General features: G+C 33.5%; 2 protein-coding genes and 2 pseudogenes across 5 annotated transcripts; 3 read left to right on the top strand and 1 right to left on the bottom strand.

The window, feature by feature from the left end:
• Nucleotides 1-390: 390 nt before the first annotated feature.
• Nucleotides 391-6,537, top strand: LOC131173428 (ATP synthase subunit gamma, mitochondrial-like; annotated as a pseudogene).
• Nucleotides 6,538-9,283: 2,746 nt separating this feature from the next.
• LOC131169225 (phosphoserine phosphatase, chloroplastic-like) lies at nucleotides 9,284-12,403 on the top strand. Of its 4 annotated transcripts, XR_009143581.1 has the most exons (6): nucleotides 9,284-9,402; nucleotides 9,703-9,930; nucleotides 10,569-10,701; nucleotides 10,787-10,898; nucleotides 11,953-12,046; nucleotides 12,271-12,403. XR_009143581.1 is itself a non-coding variant. In XM_058135504.1 (5 exons), exons 2-4 carry the CDS (start codon nucleotides 9,711-9,713, stop codon nucleotides 10,896-10,898), a joined length of 357 nt encoding a protein of 118 aa, XP_057991487.1. In that variant the 5' UTR covers nucleotides 9,284-9,402; nucleotides 9,703-9,710; the 3' UTR covers nucleotides 11,953-12,403. The 4 variants fall into 4 exon arrangements, 3 of the variants coding, with proteins under 3 accessions (XP_057991487.1, XP_057991484.1, XP_057991485.1); XM_058135504.1 differs by having other exon boundaries at nucleotides 9,703-9,822; nucleotides 11,953-12,403; XM_058135501.1 differs by having other exon boundaries at nucleotides 11,953-12,403.
• Nucleotides 11,584-13,097, top strand: LOC131173427 (phosphoserine phosphatase, chloroplastic-like). Its single transcript, XM_058135780.1, has 5 exons — nucleotides 11,584-11,663; nucleotides 11,953-12,046; nucleotides 12,595-12,744; nucleotides 12,798-12,872; nucleotides 13,062-13,097. The coding sequence occupies exons 1-5, from the start codon at nucleotides 11,584-11,586 to the stop codon at nucleotides 13,095-13,097; spliced, it is 435 nt and encodes a 144-aa protein (XP_057991763.1).
• Nucleotides 13,098-13,128: 31 nt separating this feature from the next.
• On the bottom strand, nucleotides 13,129-14,605 carry LOC131173426 (DNAJ protein JJJ1 homolog; annotated as a pseudogene).
• Nucleotides 14,606-23,688: the final 9,083 nt, after the last annotated feature.

Below are 23,688 nucleotides of genomic sequence, written 5' to 3'. Positions count from 1 at the left end.
GGGTTTTATTGAATTTTTAATATTGTTTAATTTTTAATTAATAATCTAATTATATTTTATAAAATTTAAATAATAAATTCATAATATTAGTATATAAACTTCTTATTAGATTAGTATTCCTAATAATTTAATTATATTTTATAACACAAATAACATATTTATAATATTAGTATATAGACTTTCTATTAGATTAATATTTCTAAATTTTATTCAATTAATATTTTATATTAATTAATTAGTATTATTATTAATTAAATTAAGTAATTATATTAAATACGTAAGGATATTTTTATCCATTTAAAACACTGCACAGATTAAAACGGCAGCGTTGTGTTATCCGTGTAAATCTATATCCTAAATCTATATTTTCAATTTTTCATTATTTTCATTTTCATTTTAACGGAGCGAAGGAGAGAAGAGAATTAAAGCGGAAGAATACACCTGAGCACGCAGCTATAGCAAACTGGTCCGATCTAGAGCTCGCTGGCCTCTAGGGTTTCACTGAAAGAATCTTTCAACAATGGCGATGGCTTCTTTGAGACGTGAAGGGAGGCGATTCGCTGCCCTCTCATCTCCTCCCAACCGATCACCGCCATCCGATCCTCTCTTATTGCTGAGTACGACCTGCTCTTCTTCTTTATTTTGGAAAATGCGATGTCTTAAATGGAACACCGCGGTGTTGTTTTATTTCCGATTCTACACATGTTTATTTACTAGTTTTTATATGTGCGTTTACAAAAAAGTGGATAAAACTGTGTTCTTTTTTGTTAATTTTGATTTTTTTTTATGTTTAATTGTTGGGAATGGACTTTCTTGACCAAAAAAAAAAAAAAAGAAGAAAGAAAAGGATGTTAAAGGTTTGGGGATGTTTATTTAGTGCAAACAATTGATATTGGAATTTGTTTGTTTGATGATATTGTCTTCTAACCTGTTTGATATTAGCAGCAATTAGATAATGTCTTCTGTATTTGCAGTGAATGATTTCAATATAACTCATACATACCTCATTTGGTTCCTTTTTAGGTAGGAGGTATATGTAGGGGAGAGGGTTATATGGTCGTGATCTCAGATGTGGATTTGTTGAGGCAATCAATTGGCACTGAATTTTTTGGCAAGTCTATTATTCATATATTGAGCTTGTTTACATATCAAGATTGCTGCCTCAGTGCCTTTAATGCCATTTATGAATGTTCTGCTACTATAGTTGGTTTGTTTGATTATAATGTTTTTGATATTAGGGTGGATGGGCCGTTTAGCTAAAAAGGAGGTTAAGACTTTGTAACCAGTGTAAAGGACTTGTCTCTAGCTTATCATGGATCTTTGGTATATGATACCAAAAAATTAAAAAAAGAAAGAAAAAAAAATCTGCAAACATGGCATGTTTAGGCTTATTGTCCTCTAGAAAATTTAGAAATCACCTAATATCAGTGAAAATATGAATTGCCTTTACAGTAATCTCCTAATGTGTAAATTTTCATCTTCATGCCTCAATTATTATTTGCTGAATGCACTTTTTTCCTTGTAGAAAATTTTGTAGTTCTGTTTGCATCATGAGCAACTAAATAATTTAGTTTCATGCGCAGGGAGCAGGCGCCTCTCGAATACGCTCTATTTCAACTCTGCTGGTGTTTCATTTTCATTCTGTAGTTAATGCCTTTCTTATATTGACTTCAAGTCTTTTTTTGGCTGTCTTTAATTAAATTAAGTCCCTAAGGATGTGTAAAATTCTTTTTGTTGATGTTTCTTGTGCAGTCAGAAATAGAATGAAGAGTGTCAAAAATATTCAGAAAATTACAAAGGCCATGAAGATGGTTGCAGCCTCAAAGTTACGTGCAATTCAAACTCGAGCAGAAAATTCTCGTGGCCTATGGCAGCCATTTACTGCACTTCTTGGCGATGCTCCTAGTACGTTCATTAACAAGCATTCAAGTTAACTTGAACTGTTTATCTTATCCAATTTAATCGATCTTCTGATAAATTGGCCATCAAATTTATCAATATTTACTTTTGCAGTTTTAAGAGTTTATTGTGCACCTCTTATGGTCTTTACTTTGCCTGCATTTTGCCATTTTCTTAATAATCATATATTACCGGTTTCTTTTGGTCGTCTGCTTGCAGCTTTTGCAAAATTTATTCAGAAGTTGTAATGTGTCAATGGTGTTTGACATTTTCATGGTATTGCATGCTTTTGAGGCAAATTACTTTTGTGGATTCTGCAAATGATATTCTTTTGGACATTTGTTAACCTTTAGTGAATATATGTTGCATATATCCTGAAGTAGATGCATTTTTTACTAAAATGATATTATGCACAATGATTGCTGGTATGATAGAATAAATGTTATCATCAGGCAACCTTAGTAGGTGTTTCAAATTTAACCTAGCAGTGCCTTGGTCAGTGTTATCAAGGCGAAAGGTGACACTAAGGCGATAGAGCATTCTATTGCCTTAGGCGAGAGGCGAGAGGCGAGGCGAGGGCCTTTTTGAAGCGAGGCGCCATAACCTTAATTGTTTAAATTATATATATATATATTTAAATTAAACAATTAATTAATAAGAACAAAAAGTAAAATCATCAAATTAATAATAAATTAATAATACCATATAAAATAAACAACTAATGTCTAATTAACAAGACAAAAGTAAAACTAATTAATCTAACAACTAATTAACAATAATAAGAAGTAAAAAGTAAACTAATTAACAACAAAGTAATAATGTCCATATAAATTACACAATTACTTACTAAGAACAAAAAGAAAAATAATCAAATTAACAATAAATTAATAATATCCATATAAAATAAACATCTAATATCTAATTAAAAAGAAAAAAGTAAAATTAATCAAATTAAAACTAATTAATAATAATAACAAGTAAAAGGTAAACTAATTAATAATAAATTAACAATACCCATATAAATTAAATAATTAATTAACAATAATAAGAAGATAAAAAATTAAATTAACAATAAATTAATAATACCTATATAAAATAATTAATTAATTAATAAATAATGTCTAATTAAAAAGTAAAATTAATCAAATTAACAAGAATAATAAATAAAAATTAAACTAAATACCAACAAATCAACAATACCCATATTAATTAATCAACTAATTAAATAAGAATACAAATTAAAATAATAAATTCACCAATACTCATAAAATTTAAATAATTAATTAATAAAAATAAAATAATTAAATTAATAAATAAATAAATAATTAATAATAACTAATTAATTAAAAGGAGGAGAAGGAAAAATAAAAAATAAAAAGGGACGTGAGATCAGAAGGAGCAGAGCAGAAAGAAATAAGGAGAGGAAAGAAAAAAAAAATAAAAAAAAAAAAAAAAAACAGAGCAGAAGGGACGTGAGATCAACAGAGGGACGTGAGATCAGAAGGAGCAGAGTAGGAAAGAAATAAGGAGAGGACAGAAAAAAAAAAGAAAAAAAAAAAGAAAAAATAAAAAACAGAGCAGAAGGGACGTGAGATCAACAGAGGAGTGCAGCGTGAGATCAACAGAGGAGAGCAGAGGAGAGCAGCGTGAGATCGACAGTGGAGAGGGAGAGAGAAAAAAAAAAAAAAAAAGGGACGTGAGAGAGATCGAAGCAGCGCAGGAAAGAAAAAAAAAATGGAAATGAGAGAGAGATCGAACAGAGGTGGAGACTGGAGAGGGAGAAAAAAAAAAAAGGGACGAATGAGAGAGAGATTGAAGGAAGAAGATGAAGAAGAAGAAGTAGAAGAAGAAGAAGAGAGAGAGAGAGAGCGCACTTGGTCGCTGCCTTCGTGAGGTTGAGAAGAAAAGGGTCTCGGCTGGTGGTGGAATGGCTGACGGTACGCAGATAAATTTATCGATTTTTTAATTTAAAAAAACACTTTACCAAGTTGTGAAGAGGCGCCGCCTCTCGCCTGCCGCCTCGCCTCCGCCGAGGCGCGCCTCCTCCAAGCCGAGCCAGCGCTCACCGAGGCGACAGAGGGACGCCGCCGCTCGGGCGCCGCTCGGGCGCCGCCGCTTTGATAACACTGGCCTTGGTGTCTTTTCCATTTTCTCTGCTTCACTTAGGAGTTTAAAATCCATGGTGGTAACAAATGAGAGAGCACTTGGCATTGTGGAAAGATTTGTTAAAACTCAAGAAAATGTTTAAGTCTAGGGAAATACAAGCTATTTTCATTCTCTAATATTTTGAGGAGTTCATTGAGATGTCAAACACATGCAGACTGGAATTGATACTAAATCAATTGGCCTTTCTGATTAGATAGATCATAAGACTTAGGAAAAGGAATTTGATAAAGTTTTTTTTTTTTTTTTTGCTTTTATAAATGCTTGATTGTGAATGTTGATTCTATATTCATATGACAATTTAAGTGCTCTAAAATTGTCTTTCCTGGCGATTGTACCCAATCCTTTTCTACTTTTCTTCTCTTTCCCTAAATATTTTTCATTTTGTTCTTGCATTCATTTTTGCATTGTGTTATTGTGTTTGCCAGGTGTTGATGCGAAGAAGAATGTAATTGTCACTATTTCTTCAGACAAAGGTCTATGTGGAGGAATTAACTCCACATCAGTCAAGATAAGCAAGGCTATTCACAAGTTGACTGCTGGTAGAATTCATTACTGAACCTACGGTAAGGCTTGGTGTTTTGAGCAATTTAAATATATTATTGCCACTGTCACAGGTCCAGAGAAAGAAACGAAATATGTAATCTTGGGAGAAAAGGCAAAGGCTCAGTTGATACGTGACTCGAAGAAGGACATTGAACTATCCATCACTGAGTTGCAAAAGAATCCTCTGAATTATACTCAGGTCAGTTGGTTATGTTTCCTGAATTTGTTCATCATAGAAAATGTCTTCTTTGTGTTTCTCTGTGTACTTCCACTTGTGATTGTAACCATATACGTGAATTAGAGTCATGTTAATGTGTAGCATTACGTGGACCAGGAAACAAGTTCACATTTGCATTGATTTTATTTTAATTTTCCCCCTCTGATGGATTCTTTTGTGCTGTTTATGAAAAGCATGTTGACTTCTGACATGCCTGTTATATTCCTGACAAATTCAGGAGCGGGCTGAATTGCTGCACATTTGATAGATTATGGGGATTCTTGTCTGTGGCATTTTTTGTTCTCTTATTTCGCTGCAAATTTGATAGATTATGGGGATTCTTGTATATGGCATTTTTTGTTCTCTTATTTCCATTTTAATTGTTGGCCTTTCAGGTCTCTGTTCTGGCAGATGACATCTTAAAGAATGTGGAATATGATGCTTTGAGGATTGTCTTCAACAAGTTCCATTCAGTTGTTTCATTTCTTCCAACCATGTCAACTATATTATCTCCAGAGGTGATTTTGAAAAATTTGGTCTTACTTTGGATTGATGTGTTGGTTGGGTTGTGGATGTTGTATGATAATATGTTGATTTAGGTTGTGGAGAGAGAGGCTGAATCTGGGGGAAAACTTGGAGATCTGGACTCTTATGAGATTGAAGGTGGTGAAACAAAGGGTGAAATACTTCAGAATCTTGCTGAGTTCCAGTTTTCTTGTGTAAGCGCTGCTAAACTCTTGTAATTTCTTGGTGTTTTGAGACTGAAGACATCATTTTGGAAATAATTACCAAGTAAACTGAAATCTGGAAGCTTAATGCCTAGGAATTGATTCTGCTGAAAAAGGTCCTTATTTTGTGATTTGACTTTTGGCAACCTATTGGGCATTGATGCTTTGCCCGTTTGCTTAATGCAAATATATTTGTTTTGTTGGCTGTATGGCAGTGTGATATTTCTAATACAACCAGTTTTAATAACTTGGTGTTTCATGCATATCATTTTATGATAATTTTTGGTATTTATCTTGAACTTGTTTCATATTTTTCCAGGTCCTTTTCAATGCTGTACTGGAGAATGCTTGCAGTGAGCAAGGAGCTAGGATGTCTGCTATGGACAGCTCAAGCAGAAATGCTGGCGAGATGCTTGATCGACTGACACTTACTTATAACAGGTCTCTTATGCTCTGTCCACTTATAAACAATGCATGCAAAATGGATGTTTGCTTTGACCTTAACAGGAAAATCTCTCTCTCTCTCTCTCTCTCTCTCTCTCTCTTTCTTTTGATGGCCTTCAAGTATTCAACTTGGTACATCTTAGTGGTCTAAAATATTGACTTTCAGTAAAAGTTGGTTGGTTAGTCAATCGTAATGGATTTGTAGCTACAACCTATAGTTGTCATTGTACATGTAATGGGACTGTAGTTAAGCAAATCCTCTTTGTTTTTGTATCTTGTCTTCATGATTGATTTTAATAATTTGTTTGATGATTTTGTAACAGAACTCGTCAAGCATCAATCACCACTGAGTTGATCGAAATTATATCAGGAGCATCAGCATTAGAGGGTTAATTGAACAAGTCTTGTGGCAGTGACGAAATAATATCTTGGCAACGGCCTTCTTGGAACTTTATAGCTATCTTATGAGGATGTTTTTGTTGAGCTACTCCAATAATTCCGCCCAGCGTTATACTTCATTTGTGGAAATTGAAAATCGTATCTTGATGGCTACCAATGATTTTGGGTTCTTTCACTTCCTACCCCAATGACCTGACTATATTTTGAAGTTACTGTAAATTTTTTCATCAAATACTTGGTGATTCCCCTACAACTTCCAAGGCATATAAATGGTGAAATTTCGTGTTTGATGCATATGCTAGTAAAGAACTTATAAGGAATATCTGTTGATCTTGAAACACTGGCAGATACACTACTTGTTAGATTAGAGATTGGAGGGACTTAGTAAAATCTGTTAGTAATCCAGATGAAAATATGCAACGCAAGCTTTCATGCAGGAGTTGTATGCTTCTCTCGTTTAAATTGAGCGGCTGCTGGCTTGCTAGGGCTTTCCTTTGATTTTTTTTTTTTAAGACAAAAAGAATGCTTTCATTAAGCTTCCATTTTTCGTGACAGAACTTCATTCTTGAATATCAGACTGAGAACTTACTGTCATTGTCAAGCAATGGGTGACAGAGTTTGTTGACTTGCACGCAAAAGCGATAGAGCAAAACAAAGCTCATCAAGAAGAACATTACAATCAGAAGCAACAAGACCAAAGTAAGAACATTACAATCAGAGGCAACAAGGCCAAGAGGAGTCTGGTTGGGCATCAGATTCAAAAATAGAATGGTTTAAATTGTTTCTCATCACCCAGCTGAGGGCTCCTCTGAAGGATAATGCTTCGGCAACTTTGATCTGCTGGGCCTAGAAGATCAAGTCGGCATGCCTTGATTAGATCCCCCTTTATAGTCTCTCAGGACCCAACCTGCTCTAATCCTGTTTAGATTGGACTTAAAAGCAGCATCTGTGTTGCATTTGATAAAACCTTGATTAGGCCTTCGCTAGGAAGTCCTATCTAAAAGATTGGGGGCAGAGTTGACCGAAGAGCTAGGCTGGGAGGCGGCTTGAGCTGCTGTCCATTGCTTGAGGAAATGGGGAGATAAAGCAAGGAGTTGAGTTGCATTACTGCGAGATTCCTTCCATAAGACCTCGTTCCCATGCTTCCAGAGGGACCACAAGATCATAAAAGCACGCTGGCGATCCTGCACAGAGCACTGATAAAAAAGGTCATTTGCTGGAACTCGACTAACACGAGGAATTGATAAAGACCAGCAATCTTGGGCAAGTTGACATCGGATGAATTTGAATCATTTTCTTATCAATCTCAACAAAGAAAAGAATGCCCTTGCTCTAATTGGCGTTCATGTCTCAGCTTTAGTGAATTCTATTATAACAATTTAAGTGCATTTCTATTGGGAGACTTCAATTGGCTAATGCTGTGTGCCTATTTGCTGGGAAAATGGGAAACAAGCTATCAGGGTTGCTATTCATCTTTTCAGGTAAGCCTAGCCAGCAATGCGACTCTCGTAATTCATCGTCTCAGACATGCCTAGTAAGCAATTGACGGTGAAGGGTTCTTTATGCGCAAGGCTGAACTTCTGCTAAAAAGAAGAAATAAAAAAAAAACAATCATATTGTTTGATTCAATTTTATAATAAATTTTAAAATTCATAAAATTCATTCATTTTAAATTAAGTCTACTATTTAGCATAACACAACTTAAAATACATAATTTAATTGAATTCTATATAATTCATGTTGATATAATTTCAGAATTGAAATTCAATTATTTTCATTCCTTAAATTAACATCAAGAGTAGAATTAAAAAATTATAATTTTATACTAAATTCAAAAAAAATTTATATCTAATAAATTTCTAACAATCAACAAACATATAAATCAACTAAACTATATAGAAAGTTTATATAACAACATAAATAGTGTGTGCATAATAAGTTTAAATATTAAAAATTAGAAAAATATAAAATATCTTATATACTTATTTAAACATTTTAATAATAAAAATATGATTTAATTGATTTTTTTTTTATAAAAATAGGAATTGATTTTAGTTATATCCAAACAAGTTATGAGACTAAGTTTTATTATTATTATTATCGGATGTTGTGACCCCAGAGCTCAGAGTTCCCATCGTCTTCCCTTTATCCATGTGGCGGTAACTTTACCTGGCGGACGTGCTCAAGACCTTGAATCTCGATACCTTAATTTCTTGAAGTCGAAGATCGCAGAGGCTGCCATTTCTTTGGCCCAGCGTAATGGGAATAAAGGGTGGTTTGCGATGATAATTGAGTTGGGTATCTTCAAGGCTGAATATACGAGTAAAAACTAAGCTGATACGATTGCACGCTAGTTGACAAGATGGAAGGAAATGCTGAGCATTTACTATTTTCTTGTTTTTCCTGGATACCCTGTTGTCATAAGAGTTATCTGTCCACTTACTTGTCATGATTATCGATCGCTACTTCAAAATCTTTCGCCCGAAAAAGGGACGGAAACGAAATTTTTATATCCTACCGGGAATTTCATCGAACAGTTTCTATGCATTTTACTAGCAAGACTGTAGTACTGTTCCTCAAGGATTTTGACATGTAAATTTCATATATACATGTATGGTTTAAAATACACACACACATACGGGGCTTTAAAAAAAATACTTAGAGAGGGAAATATATTCAAATATTTTCATCAATAAATTAAAAAATATATATATTTATCCATTAAAAAAATTAATGATGTAATTAAAAAAATTAATGATGTAATAATTAATTAATTTATTTAATTAAAAAATTTCAAAAAAAAAAAAATTGTATCCCATTAAATTAGTTAAGATTTTGGATGTAATTATTTTATTATTATTATTATTATTATTATCTCACCAACCAATGGCAGATGAAAGAATAAGAAACCAGAAGGATTTGAGAAGAGAAAGAGCATAGAGAAGCAGACATCTAACTTTACCTCCAAAACATTGCATAACCAAAGCAAATCCTGCAACTCTAACTGTGAGTTCATTCTTCATTGCTTTGCTTTCTCCATTTCATTTTATCTTCTTTCTTTTTATACGTTTTCTGAATTTCTGTTATGGAATGGAATTGTTCCATCTGCTTTTCCCTGTTTGTTTGGCGAGAAATCATCGGAATTTTCATCTTCTATTGTTGATTTAGCTTGAGGAGAAAACTGTGTTATGATCATTCATCACTGTATTACTGTGATAGAGCATTTGCAGCACTGGTGAAATGTAATGGTGTCACAAGGTTTTGGGTTCATTTGTTTATTTTGTGTCTTTTTTTTATATGTGACAGATTATTTAATGGAAGGGTTGGTGCATTTACGAATCGACCCAATTCATCCTACCTGTAGACATTCTGGCTCTCGTTTTATTCCAGCTTTCCCCTTGCAGTTGAAAAAGGATTTGAATAGAGGTGGTATTATGTTTATGAAACCTCAATCATTCATTTCAGATAGTGCTTCAGTTCAACCTTTAAAAGCTTCCTCATTGGGCCACTTCCACAATGCACTGCCATCCAAAGGTTATAATCACTAAATATATTTTGTTCTGACCTCTTTTTTAAAAAATCAGAGTGATATTTCCATTTTGGATTTTTTTTTATTGAATTGGTTGACTTAGATTTTTACCTGCTTTAAACTTGAACAAACTAAAGTATGAAATTAGTATCTAAGAACTGGATTTCATCCCTTGAGCATGGTAAATGAATTTCTGAATTTAGTTTTAACATTGAAAGCAGTACAATTGTGGCTATAATTATTTTTTCTTTGGTTAATGGAGATTTTGGTTATCTGGAAAAAAAAAAAACTAAATTAGCTGGCAAAACTTACTACAATCACAAATGAAGCAAACAAGGTAAGATTACTGTCATGAAACTTGCTAAATGGCAACACAACTATACAAAAGAAAAGTAAAAGCTCAGAGTGCTACTTGGAAATGGGAAATGTAGTTGTAAATAATTCTTAGACTAGAGACCAACTAAGCTTACAAGACATACTGGAGAATTGAAGTTATAGCAGACAGCATATGACGCCCTGATTGGCCAGATTATCTTTTGAATCCTGCATTATTTCAACTTTTGCCTTAAGACTTTTCCAGCTTTACATTTTAATACTGATATATATGTTGCTGTAATTGTTGATTGCTTTTTTAAATTGACAGATGTTCTTGGGCTTTGGAGAAGCGCTGATGCAGTATGCTTTGATATAGATAGCACAGTATGCCTAGATGAGGGTATTGATGAACTTGCAGAGTTTTGTGGAGCTAGAAAGGCTGTTGCAGAATGGACTGCTAAGTTGGTTATCCTTGTAATTTATTAAGATCTTAAAACTAATTTATTTCTCAATGTTAGATCTGATCTTAGTGTTGGATTTTGCCAGAGCAATGGGTGGTTCTGTTCCTTTTGAGGAGGCCTTGGCAGCCATACTTTCTCTATTCAAACCTTCCTTATCTCAGGTCCAAGATTTTCTTGAGAAGAGGCCCCCAAAGTAGGTTAACTCCTTAATCATGCTTTAATTTGTTTCTTTTAATTGAAAGATATTTTTATGGAAGTTGCAAAAACACAATCAACGCATAATACATGCCATAGAACACGGTGAAGTATCCCATTCCCTTGATGTATCTCTTTTTTTCTTCTTTTTTAATCTGTTTTACTATCCCATGAAAAGGATTTTTCATTAAGCTAATACATGCCTCATTTCGTGGAATATTGTCTACCTGTATATCAATTTGTGGTTTGCATAGCATCTATTTGACATTTAAATTCAACTCAACGAAATTTAAATCTCAAACTAATTGAGGTGGCCATATGGATCATTTTCCTTCACTCTTTCCTGTCTACATTGATATTATTCATGACATATTAAGAGATTAAACCCCTTATTATTACTCCAACCCAAGTTATTTCCATCATCCTTTTTGTCCTCTCTTTTCTAATATTTCTGCCCAAGCCTTGTATTTTTTATATTTCTATTTGGTTAAAAGTTATTTTTTTTTTATTTGGCTGTTACATGCTTACTTTATATTGGAATTCATGACAAGTTATTGGCTATTTTTCATTGAACATGGACCTAAACTAAAATTTTATTCATGAGGAACAAAAAAGCTGTGTTTTTATTGATTAATTTTTTAGTTATTCATTCGTGTCTAGTTCAGAGCAAAGGTGGTTCATGATTTAATGTTTAATCTTAGTGTACTTCAAATTCTGGGTGTATGCCGTTCCTTACTTATTATGCTTAGTAGACTTCCTGATAATAGGTAAGCTGTTAATTTAGCACTTTATTTGGATTAAATTACTAATATCTTATTTGAGTAGAGTGTGTGCATCATCTTGATGAGTTCTTTTATTTTATCTCCAACTATTTTTAAATTTTGTTTTGTAACTTATTCAATTCAAATTTTTGTTTTGCCACCTGATGCATGAGAAGGACTTGTTACTTCTTTCATTCAATATCTTTTGATTACTTCCTAATATCCCTTTCCTATGGTAATTCGAGTTAAATCAAAATTTGAAGAATCTTCATTATTTCTGTTTCCTATTATGTAGGATCTCTCCTGGCATAGATGAGTTGGTCAAGAAGCTGAAGGCTAAAAATACTAATGTTTATTTGATCTTTGGAGGCTTTCGTCAAATGATCAATGTATGTTACTGCATTAAAATTTTTATTTTGTTTTGTTGCTTCTTTCTCTGTCTTATAATCATTTATCAGACATTTTCACTTTAAATTGTAAACTTATAATAAAGTGCTTACACTAACATGATAACCATATAAAACTATTACATGTAGTTTAAAGGAAGATCTTTACTATCAATAATAACATTTCTATGGAGTTTTTATAATTATTATAACGAATTAGTGCACAGGATTTTTGTGGAAGAGCTCTGTGATTTTGTGCTACAGCATTTGTGGAAGTGTAAAAGAACAATTATCTAATCAGTGTATTAATAATTCTATCATATATGTTCAATATTATACTTCACTTTTCAAATAATAAAATGCTATCAACCTAGGAAAATTCAAAAGGCTTATGTATAAAAATCTCAAAAAGTCTTATGTTGTATTTTAACTGAAGATTATTATCATCATTTGGATTTGGAGCTGAAAACTTTGCTTTCTAGTTTGGTGGCTGTCTGTATGAGATAAATTAGATATCATTCTGTTAGTGTTGTCAAACAACTTCCTTGCAGCCTGTTGCATCCATCCTTGGGATTCCGCCTGAAAATATTTTTGCTAACCAATTGCTTTTTGGAAGTTTGGGGGAGTTTCTAGGGTTTGATGCAAATGAGCCTACTTCAAGAAGTGGAGGAAAAGCAACTGCAGTGCAGCAGATAAGGAAGGTTGGTCTATTAGCTATTAGTTTCTTGTATGGTTTCTAAGAGTTCATCTAAAGCTGATTATGATGATAAACCGGGTTCATGGGTACAAGGCTCTGGTTATGATTGGTGATGGTGCAACTGATCTTGAGGTAAATAATCTCATTTGAACTTTCAAATTGTAAATCAAATCATTGTTATAAGATTTTGGAATACCCGGAAATTTCAGTTCCACATGTTTTCCTCTCTCACATCTCTGCATAAATGTTACAAGGAAATAATTTACTATGTGTTGTCAATTCTAAACTCTTAACCTATCACAAAAACGTGGACTGCCACAGGTCAAGGTACTTTCGGTGGTTCGCCAATTTAGTTGACAAGATGTATGGCAGTATGACAAATGACAAATAAATGAAGTTCTTGTAGTTTTCATTTTTTATTTTTTATTTTTTTGTATGCTTCAACAATTACATTATTCCAATATATCTCTTTCATTATTTATTTATATGTAGGCTAGAAAACCAGGTGGTGCCAACTTGTTCATTTGCTAATGCGCGTGTTCAACTTCGAGAGACTGTAGCAGCAAAATTCCCATCTGCCATCCTCATCCTCAACCTCATCATCATCAACATTCCCATCTGCCATATCAAATCCTTCCACCTCATCACCGTCCTCAACATCAAAGAACCCATCTTCCTCATCTCACAATTCTGCATTCTCAACCCCATTCTCTTCCTTATCGTGAAATCCTCTCTAAACCTCGTGATTTACCTCACAACATTGTTAACCATTTCTTCATTGTTTCCTTGTTCATCCTCCTCAAAATCTTCTATTGTCTCTTCTTCATCATCCCCAAATGACTCCCTGAACTCAGCCACCTTCTCCTTATGCTTCTTCGACTGCTCATGATTCTTCCATTGCTTCTCACTCTTAAACTTTTTTCCACACACCACGCAATACAACTCTTTCCCTCCATTCCCCTTCTTACCCTTTCCTTCCTCCTCAAACCCCGCCACCTCCTCCACATCCTCTTCATTCACTCTTGCCCACTCCGGTTCCTCATATGCTCTAACTCTCTCCATTTTCTCTCTCTCCAACTTCTTCTTCCTCTCCCTCTCCTCCTCTTTCTTTTTCTCCAACTCCGCATTTTTCTTAACCATCATATCAATCACTCTTTTACCCCTCTTCTTCACAAATTCCGCCAACCCTCACCATCTCATTATACTCCTCTTGGCCTTTTCCTCAACTTCTTGTTCTCCTCCTCTATCACCCTCCTTGATTTCCGATTTGGCCTGGCCATCACATCGCATCGATCCACCCAACAAAAATCCATTACCGCACAAAACCCTAACCAAGAATTATAAAACGTCAGAACCCGCCCATACAGACTCCCCAAATTCCCCATCACCTGCCTCCCTGCACTATCCAACCTCAACCCTAATTTCTTACAAAAATCGACCTCATTCGCGTAAATTTTGTTAAAATCATCCGAATACACCTTATAAAACCCTTTGCCTATATCCGTATAACCTGAATAGACCGTGTTAGAGAAGAAGGAAAATAAATTAGGATGACCAGACGTTCCCCAAGAAATCAACTGCCCAAAGATTACATCCAAATGTCGGCCCTTAAAAGGCTTATCCCTTATTCCAGCTTACTCACCCATCGCTCTCAAGCCAACCCTTTACAAGTGGCGCGCCCCACCCTCCAAGTCAAGCTACCCATCCGTAACACCCCAATCGCTAACCCTCATTAAACCTTGTTCAAAGAAGTAGCCGAAATTCCGATACAAGAACCACCATGTCAGTTTCGCCCATACCTTCTGTTCAATCCACACTTCCCAATTCAAACCATATTTTCGAAAATAGTCCCTTAAGTCTTTCATCCTCTATGATTGATGTCCCCGCTATATCACCAGCATGTTAGTAGTATGCCTTAGAGCATATCATTTAGTATTTATCTTTTACATATTTTATTAATAAAAGGCATTTTCTCTTTTCGCTTATATAATATATTTATGTGTAATAGAAAATGTCCATTGATATTTTGTTAGAAATTCTATTTTTAAGTTGTTAAGAATATGAGTGACAGTATTTCTAGCACAAAGTATCATAAATAGGTTCACAATCGAGTATACTTCACAATAAGGATATGACTTATCCAGAAAGATTGTAATCATGTTTGTTCCTAAGTTATTTATATAAGATGTAAATAAGATGGAATGGTGAGTCTCATGCCATATAACAAACATGATAGGCACTTATACATGATAAGTAGGTCAACTAGGACATTTATGACAAGCACATGGAGTTTACTCTTGTCAATGCATTGTCATAAATCATATCAATGCATATAATCTTTAGACCTAAGATGGTACAGCTTATCTTGTATATAGGTGGTTTGAGTTTGATATCGCTTTCATACTTGTACCGTGTATAGGTATATGGGCATGTGTTGGCTCCTACTAGCTATTTATGGAGGTGTGTCGATCAAGATGGAATCTGCTACCTAAGTAAATATGGATAAATCCTATGTTCATTTAATTGTTCTTGATGTTTTAAGTTTCGTCGACAGATAGATTTAATCGTAAAAGAGTTTCATGAGAAAATCTTTTAATCAAGAACTGTATTAAAAGAGAACATAATATTCATAGCAAATGGGGTTTGACATAAAACATGACTTCACTGAATTGAGATTTTGTAATAGAGAGATTCTAGTGCATGGTAATATATGATTATAGGTTCATTTAAGGTAAACCTTATTACTAATTGGGTAGCCATGGCATGCTATGCTAGATGTTAACCATGGTTTGTGAGGTGCATAAAATGATTTAGAGAAATCATTTATGGTAAGAAAGAGTTCTGATGATATTAAGAGTTGATATCATATCTCATTGCCAATTAGTGATTAGCCTCGTAAGTTACACATATACACAAGTAATCACCAAATTAAATATGATTTAATTAATTAATTAAAGAGTTTAATTGATTAATTAAATAGGTTTGGTTTGCAATTAGATTGCAAAGTCCCTAGCATTACTTGAAACTAAATCTAGGTTATTGGATATATATTATAAGTTAAATTTATATTTAAAATGTTTAAATATGAATTTAATTATTAAAAATTAATTAATAGAGATTAATTAATTAATTTATATTTGAAATAAATTGATTAGAAGAAAAGAAATAATTATTTTGGATTGAGAATTCAAAATTAAGACACAAGGATATTTTGGTCATTTCACAGGGTGACATGTGTTACCATGAGATGTTGACACATGGCACTATACATAAGCTTGCCATATGTCTTTTAATCATGTAAGATGATCAAAGTCAAGATTGAATATAGGTTTGACACTTGGCACAATGTGATTGGGTCAATTAAACCTAGAGCCAATCAGAAGGTGACATGTGGTAAGAGTTTTAAATGGTGACCTAGCTATATAAGTGTAAGGATGAAAGAGTAAAAAAACAAGCTGTTGTATTCTCTTGGTGCCGCCACCCTTGGAGTGTTCTTCTTCTCTTCTTCTTCATCTCTCATCAATTCAAAGAGATTTGTCAACAATCTCTTGGATTAAAATACTAGAAATTGTTTCTAGTGTCCTGTTTACATCTGTAATCTCTAGGCAAAACTTGATTTTCTAATTGATTGGAAAAGTTTTAGAAGCTGCTCAAGGGGCTGCCAATGGTGATCTTGGTGTGGACAAGCTAGAGGGACAACATCTGGTGTCCTAAGTGCATCCCAAAGGTTCCAAACACACTGCAGTGCATAAAAAAGATTAGTGCACTTGTTCTTGATTAATTTAGAGTTCTAATGAATTAATCTGTTAATTCTAAAATCTTAAATAACAAATGTAGATCCAAAAATATATTAAAAGAGTTTTAATATGCTGCTTATCATTGAAATCAAATAGATAAAAATGAATCTTTCATGATGCATGTGACCCTAGATGAAAAATTTTTAAATTCAATGATCTGAACTTATGTTTTTCATGCTTCCGCTCCTTCACAGCAACCACGAAAAAGAGCAAGAGAAATGACCCAGCAAAGCAGAACAGTAACGAGGCAGAACCAACAGCGTTGAAAGGAGAGCAAAAGAAAGGAGGAAGATATGGTGTGACATCTGACACGAGAGAGCTGCCTTCCGGGTCTGGGGCTTTAATTGTGGGCTCTAAGAGATCTTGGCCCAATGTAATATCCCACTCAGAAGACACAAGAGTTAGCCTACTACCTCTAAGATCTTGGAGTGACAGAAAGAACCTCTTCCAACCAACTTTAGCCCACTTAAATACTAAGAGATCAAAAATTTTGGCCCCAGATGTAATTTAGCCACGACCCTTTGATTTCTTAGTTCATTTGGCCAGTAGTCTTTATAAATTTGAATCTGTAATCTCAAGCCCAACTCCAAAGGAAATTGTTTCTACCCTCAACTTTGAAAAACCAGGAAAAGTCCTCCACAACAAGCAATCAAGCGTAGCCCATACTGAATTGAAAACACAGCTGACTCCATTGATCAGTTCCTCTCTAACAATCACAGGAGTTAACGGGGACAAAGGAAAATGTACTCAGTCTCCCACAACAGTCTCTAACAAGCATAAGTGGAAAAGGAGAGCTCGAGGGGAAAGTGCTCTGAGTTCAGATAAGGTGGCAAGCAAATAAGAGGCTTTTGCATTGGGCAGTGATTTACATCCTTGTAATTCACCAACTATTGAAGAGAGTAAAAAAGGAGCAGTATCTCATCGCAGCATTTGTGCTTCTGAGGCCTCGGTGGCTGGCCAAAGCCACCCACCTAGCCATGACATTCATAGCTTGGAATTGCTAGGGGCTTGGGCAACCCCAGGCACTGGCTTTACGAGAGCTCACTCAGAAACATCGCTCCATTGTTTTTTAATGGAGACTATGCAGAAACAATTTTCTTGGAATGAATTTGCAGACGGTTGTGTTTCGACAAAGAATTTTATTTGTATCAGGTTGGTTTGGCATGTGGCTTAGCATTATGGTGGAGTTATAGTGTTGATTTATCCATCTTACAGGCAAATTTTAATTTTGTGGATACAGTAATTAATCTGGTCACTCATAATTGCCTATGCCCTGTCACTTTTGTTTATGGTAGTTCAGACATCGCCACCGAGCCTCTTTTTGGGGAATATGCAAGCTCTTCACCCTTGTCAACCTGAACCTTGGTTATGCATTGAGATTTTAATGCTATAACTTCTCAAGCAGAGAAATTGGGTGGAAAAAGGGTAACTTCTTCTCAAGTAAGATATATGGCTGCTTTTATTGATCATTGTCAGTCAATTTGGAATTTAAGGGCCCTTGCTATACATGGTTTAACAAGCAGTTTGGGGAAAATGCAATTTAGAACGCCTTGATCGTGGCTCTTGCCTCTATTGAGTGGAGAGAAGCCTTTCCTAAGGCGATGGATTACATGAAGCCATGATCGGATCAGACCATCGGCCATTGGTGCTTTTGTTAGAAGGTAGAATTGTCAAGGACATTTCTTGTTCCGCTTCGAATCTAAATAGCTCCAGCACGGAGATTGTTCATCAGTCGAGCTTTGGCATGGAACAAGCAAATCAAAGGGTCACCAATGTTTTGTTTTAATGCCAAATTGAAAAGTTGCAGAAAGGCAGCCAATGGAGTCGGATTCATTTCAGAGGTACTCAAATAGAGATGCAACGGATAAAAATGAATTGGAAGGCATTTATAATAAACCTGCAGAAGCTGAGCTAAAAGTTACAGAGCAACAACTTTTGAAGAGGCTTAATGATTTGTGGAGACAAGATGAAGCACACTGGAGTCAGCGGTCTAGAATCATTGCTAAAGGAAGGAGACAGAAACTCAAGATTTTTCCACCTTTCTAATATTCAAAGGTGTCATAGAAATGCTATTGTGAAATTAAAGAGTGGCAACGGGCAGTGGATTGAGTCTGAAGTAGGAATTACTAATGAGATATCTGGTTTCTTTCGCAGAATCTATACAAGCTCTAGTACTGTAGGGGAGGATGAAGTTGCCTGTTGTACTTCCAAACATAGTTCCTCAAGAGTTGAATGAGCATCTGTTGGCCCAAGTTTCGAAAGAGGAAATCAAAGATGCTGTTTTTGATTTGGGATGAAAGAACGCGCCAGGACCAGATGGTTTTCCTGGTTTGTTCTACCAGCAGAATTGGGATATTGTTAAGGAAGATTTGTGTCAAGTTTTCGTGACATGTTTTTTTGTTTCAAGGCATATGTTGAAAGAACTAAATAGAACAAATATTGTTCTAATCCTGAAATGTAAAAAAGTCCTATTTCTCATTCATCAACATAGATTTCACTAGCTTGTGCACTGGTGTCTAGCAAAAGTTATATCTAAAATCATTGTGAACAGATTAAAACCTTGATGGATACTCTCATCTCTCATGATTCAAGTATTTTCATCCCTTCCAGGGCCATTCACAGACAATATTATTATTGCTCATGAAGCCTCTCTACCAGCTTAGAATCTTCCAACAACAGATCTCATCATATGGGCAATAAAGCTAGATATGCACATGCAGCATGATCAGGAAATGGAAATGGTCCTTCTTAGAAAAGCTCTCCTGCAGTTTGGTTTTGCTCTGTTACATGGGTTTGTCTTGTTATACAACTGTATTTCCACTGTGAGTTTTTCTATCCTTATTAATGGAAACCTAACTTCACAGTTTTGTTCTTCTAGAGGTCTTCGACTAAGGGTGACCCTTTATCACCTTTTACTTCTGTTCCTATTTGGTTAATCAGGCCTCATCTTGTTTGATTCACTAAGGCATTAAATAATGGGCAAACTAAAGGTTTCAAGATGTCAGGGCATGCCCTTGTTATTACTGATGCTCTTTTTGCAGATGATACGCTTCTATTTGGGAGGGCTACTGAAATGAAGCAGCCGTCTTCAACATTTAACAAAGTATCAGCAGCATGCTCTATTTTGTTGCGATCATGCTCGTGTTACCTGGTTCTCTCTTCCTTGCGCATACAACACCAATCCAAGGGGTTTTGCATCTTTCCCGATTTGGTGGTCTGCTATTTCAGCGTCAGTTAAATCTTAAAAGGAATTATTGGAACTTATAGCTACAACCTGTTGGCATATTTGGAAGGCTCAAAACAGTGCTATATTTGAGCAAACCAGTCCTGATCCTCTTGTAGTGGTGCGCAAGGTGATGGTAGATACTTTTGAATTTAGCCAAGTGCAGGCCTTTTCGTTAGAACAAAGGAACAGATTTAACCCTCCCTAAAGAGTAGCGCTTTGGCAACCTCCACCTCCAGGTACTCTTAAGTTAAACTGTGATGTAGCATGGAATGAGAAGGTTCCTTCTGCCTCTGTTGCAGTGGTGGTTAGAAATAACCAAGGTCAGATGATTCATGGAGTTACAAAGAAAATTACTTCGGCCTCCCCTTTAGCAAGTGAAGTAAAAGCTTTGCTTGAAGCCTTACATGTGGCATTAGCTATGGGAGCTCCCCCAGTAATTATTGAGACGGATTCAAAAATCCTTTATTCTCATGTAGTCAAGTCCCATGAATGTCAAAGATGGGATATTCAAGCTTCTGTACAAGCTATTAAGGTTGCTATATCCTCCTTACCCCAACTCTCTTTGTCCTTGGTTAAAAGGACTGCAAATCAGGCTGCTGATTGTGTTGCTAAATTATATCTAAAAGGTTCCCTCCCTTCTAGCTGGATTATCGATCCTCCAAGGGAACTAATCTCTGTATCATCTTCGGATGCCCATAAGGCTTTTTAAATGCATTTTAGTTGCATGGACAAAAAAAAAAAAATTAGATAGTTTTTTTATCAATATTAATTAGAGCAGTCTATTGTTTTTACTGGTTATGTGTGCGAGTATTTTATCAACCAAGATTAGATCATTTTTTATTTTTATAATAAATTAATAAATTCTTATATTTTGATTTATTAACAAATTTACTCTTTCATCTAAAAAAAATTTTTTTAATGAAAAATATAAAATGAAGTGGAATATTATAAATATCCTTTATTAATAAATATAATTATAATTTTACCTTAATTTATGATTTATATACATCCTTATTAACTACCATTTCTATTTTTCTTTCCCATTATCATATTTGCTCTCTTTTATTGAAAACATCAACACACGCATACTCCGTATAAAAATAGATTCATCCCATTATTTCATGGAGAATCCATTTTTATGTATGTGAAGGAGCGCTAAATTTACATGCTCTCCATGCACTATATAATTTCTCCTTTTTCTCTTCTGCATCATTGCCTCTCAAACCTAACCATTGTGTAGGGAAAATGAAAACTACCATTTCTATTTTTTCTTTCCTACCATCATATTTGCTCTCTTTTATTGAAAACATCCAGTGCACATACTGTGTATAAAAATAAATTCGCCCCATTATTTCATAAAAGAACGACTTTTTATGCACATGTGAAGGAGCAGGTCAAATTTATGTGCTCTGAATGCAGGCACAATTTCTCCTTCTTTCTCTTGTATCATTGACTTTCAAACTCTAACTCATTTGTTTAGATGCTTGATTGTGCATGGAAAGAAATTAAAAAGGTAATAAGGAGAGAAGTATATAATAGGAATTTGTTTTATTTTATATTGTTTGATATACATAAAAATGAGAGAATTATAATTTATCTCAGAAAAGAAAATGAAAATGACTATTATCTACTCACAAACTAATTAAGAAAAGAGGCTTTTAGAAAATTGAGAGACTACATTTTAATACAAATTATACTAGAACAAAGTTCAATTTGTAATTTCTACTTATTCAGATGTTTGACTTATTCATTTTAATTTTGGTCTTAATTTATCCCTTCTCGAAGCAGGGCTTAAAGTTTTAAATTGACCCAATCTACCTTAATTGATTTGTGTGCACAAATTTCTTTTTTTTATTTATTTTTTAATATTAAAATATTATTTTTATTTTTATAATGAATTGAATTAAATATAAAAAATATTATTTTTATTATTTAATATTATTAATTAAAATGAAAATATGAAAGTATTTTTTTATATTTTCATATAATTAATTAAAAATAAAAATTATAAAAATTATACTTAATTAAATTTAAAAATAATAAAAAATATTTTTATTTTCATATAATTAATTAAAATTAAAAATTATGATTATAATTAATTTTAATTATTTAAATTAAAAAATATTATTTATATTTAATTATTTTCTATTTTCATATTTTTAATTAAAATAAGAACATTATAATCAAATAAAATTTAAATATAAAATATTATTTTTCCATCTTTTTAATTTTAAGAAGTTAAATATAAAAAATTAACTAATTAATTAATATTAAAAATATTTAAAAAAAAAAAAAACTCATGTACCAAGTGACGAGTGAGTTTCACATTAGGCTAAATTGGACACGAACTAAAACTATAAAGGCAAAATTAGATAAAAAGTTAAAAATTAATTAAATTAAACATTTAAAGGGACAAATTAAGCTTTATTCCAATTATACTATTTCTTTTAATTTCTCATTAATTTAAAGAGAAATATTTCAGATTAAAGCCAAAAAGTTGAGAAATGTAATTTAGGGAAATTAATTTCCTTTTTTATCTTCTCTTCATTTTTGAAATTTAAATAAAATTACGATCCTGTATCGTTAAAAAATAATTTAGGTGTGACATTAATAAGGTCCTAGGCATATTTTTCTTGCAAGCTAATATTTTTTACATGATTCAATCTCAATGACTTATGATATTCGATAATTCATATTAATTGGTATCGAGTTAAATTCACATTACGAGACTTAACACTAAGAGTGGTGGCTCATGAAGTGGCGGCTCAAACCTGTCTTGGCAAAACAAGTAATTAAATGTCTAGGATATTAACTGTGATTAATGTGACCGTAACCAACGAGAAAGTTGGCTGCGGTGTATAGGTGGGTGAATACGACATTCTTCATGGATTTGACGGATTAGAATATGTAAAAAATAGATGGTTATAATAAAAACATGAATATAAGGGGAGTGTCGTTGCAAAGCCTCTCCTACTTGATATACGCACTCATCCATTACTGTGATCTTTAGCTGCATGCATATTAAAGCAATGAATAATTGTAAAGAAAGATAGAAAATGATGAAATCACTGGAAGCACAACACCCATAGAAGGCCAATAGAAGAATATGTGAACGAAATGTTATTTTGATTATAGTTTTGAATTTTTTAATATGGATTTGTTAATTTTGGATGGAATCGTTACGATTTTAATTTTTGATTTGCAGATTATAATTTTTTTGATTTTGAATGAGATTGTTTGGATTTTAGTTTTGAATTTGCAAATTATGGATTTATTAAGGATTTTAATATTATGGAAAAGCTAAGAGAGATGATGGACAGTGCTCATGCATCGAGTCGGTTGGATTATCTGTAAATTGTCAAATCAAACCAATATATCTAGTTTGCAAATCAGTAAAAACGAAATTATAAATTTATTACAAGAAATCACATTTTCGACTTGTGCAATTTTACACCCGAATTTAAACAAATATAAAGAGTTATATAATTTTTAACCCAAAACCAATGGAACTCAAATAAAAATCATAAAATTTGGGTTGGATTTAAATGGGTTCATTGATTTCGTAGATTTAAACAGTTTCTTCTACACTCCCACAAAGGGAGAGAGAGAGAGAGAAAAAGAGCATAAAGTGAAAAACAAGTGAAGAGATAAATGGGGAGGGAGGGAACATCATGAGAGGGCAAGGAAGAGTAGAAAACAAAGAGAAACAACAGGATCAGAAAACTAGAGATATAGACGAAAGGGTAATAATGTCATTTTATTAATAATAAAATAAGATTTTTTTCTGATGGAATGATGAATTTATTAATTAAAATTAAAATGTATGAGTTAACTAATTTGATTTTAAATAAAGAAAATTAGGTAGTTAATATTAATAAATTTAGTAATGAAATAATAATTTATTCAATATAATTTATGAAATTTT

Source organism: Hevea brasiliensis, chromosome 14 (genome assembly GCF_030052815.1).
Source record: "Hevea brasiliensis isolate MT/VB/25A 57/8 chromosome 14, ASM3005281v1, whole genome shotgun sequence".
Taxonomy (NCBI): Eukaryota; Viridiplantae; Streptophyta; class Magnoliopsida; order Malpighiales; family Euphorbiaceae; genus Hevea; species Hevea brasiliensis.
Note: the sequence above shows the minus strand (reverse complement) of the source record. Positions and strands in the feature narration are given on the sequence as shown.

Coding starts and splice junctions, on each gene's coding strand:
- LOC131173427 (XM_058135780.1), top strand. CDS start 11,584: ATGTTTAATCTTAGTGTACTTCAAATTCTGGGTGTATGCCGTTCCTTA. Junction 11,664..11,952: donor AGTAGACTTCCTGATAATAG/GTAAGCTGTTAA, acceptor CCTATTATGTAG/GATCTCTCCTGGCATAGATG. Junction 12,047..12,594: donor GCTTTCGTCAAATGATCAAT/GTATGTTACTGC, acceptor ACTTCCTTGCAG/CCTGTTGCATCCATCCTTGG.
- LOC131169225 (XM_058135501.1), top strand. CDS start 9,711: ATGGAAGGGTTGGTGCATTTACGAATCGACCCAATTCATCCTACCTGT. Junction 9,931..10,568: donor CAATGCACTGCCATCCAAAG/GTTATAATCACT, acceptor TTAAATTGACAG/ATGTTCTTGGGCTTTGGAGA. Junction 10,702..10,786: donor GTTGCAGAATGGACTGCTAA/GTTGGTTATCCT, acceptor GGATTTTGCCAG/AGCAATGGGTGGTTCTGTTC.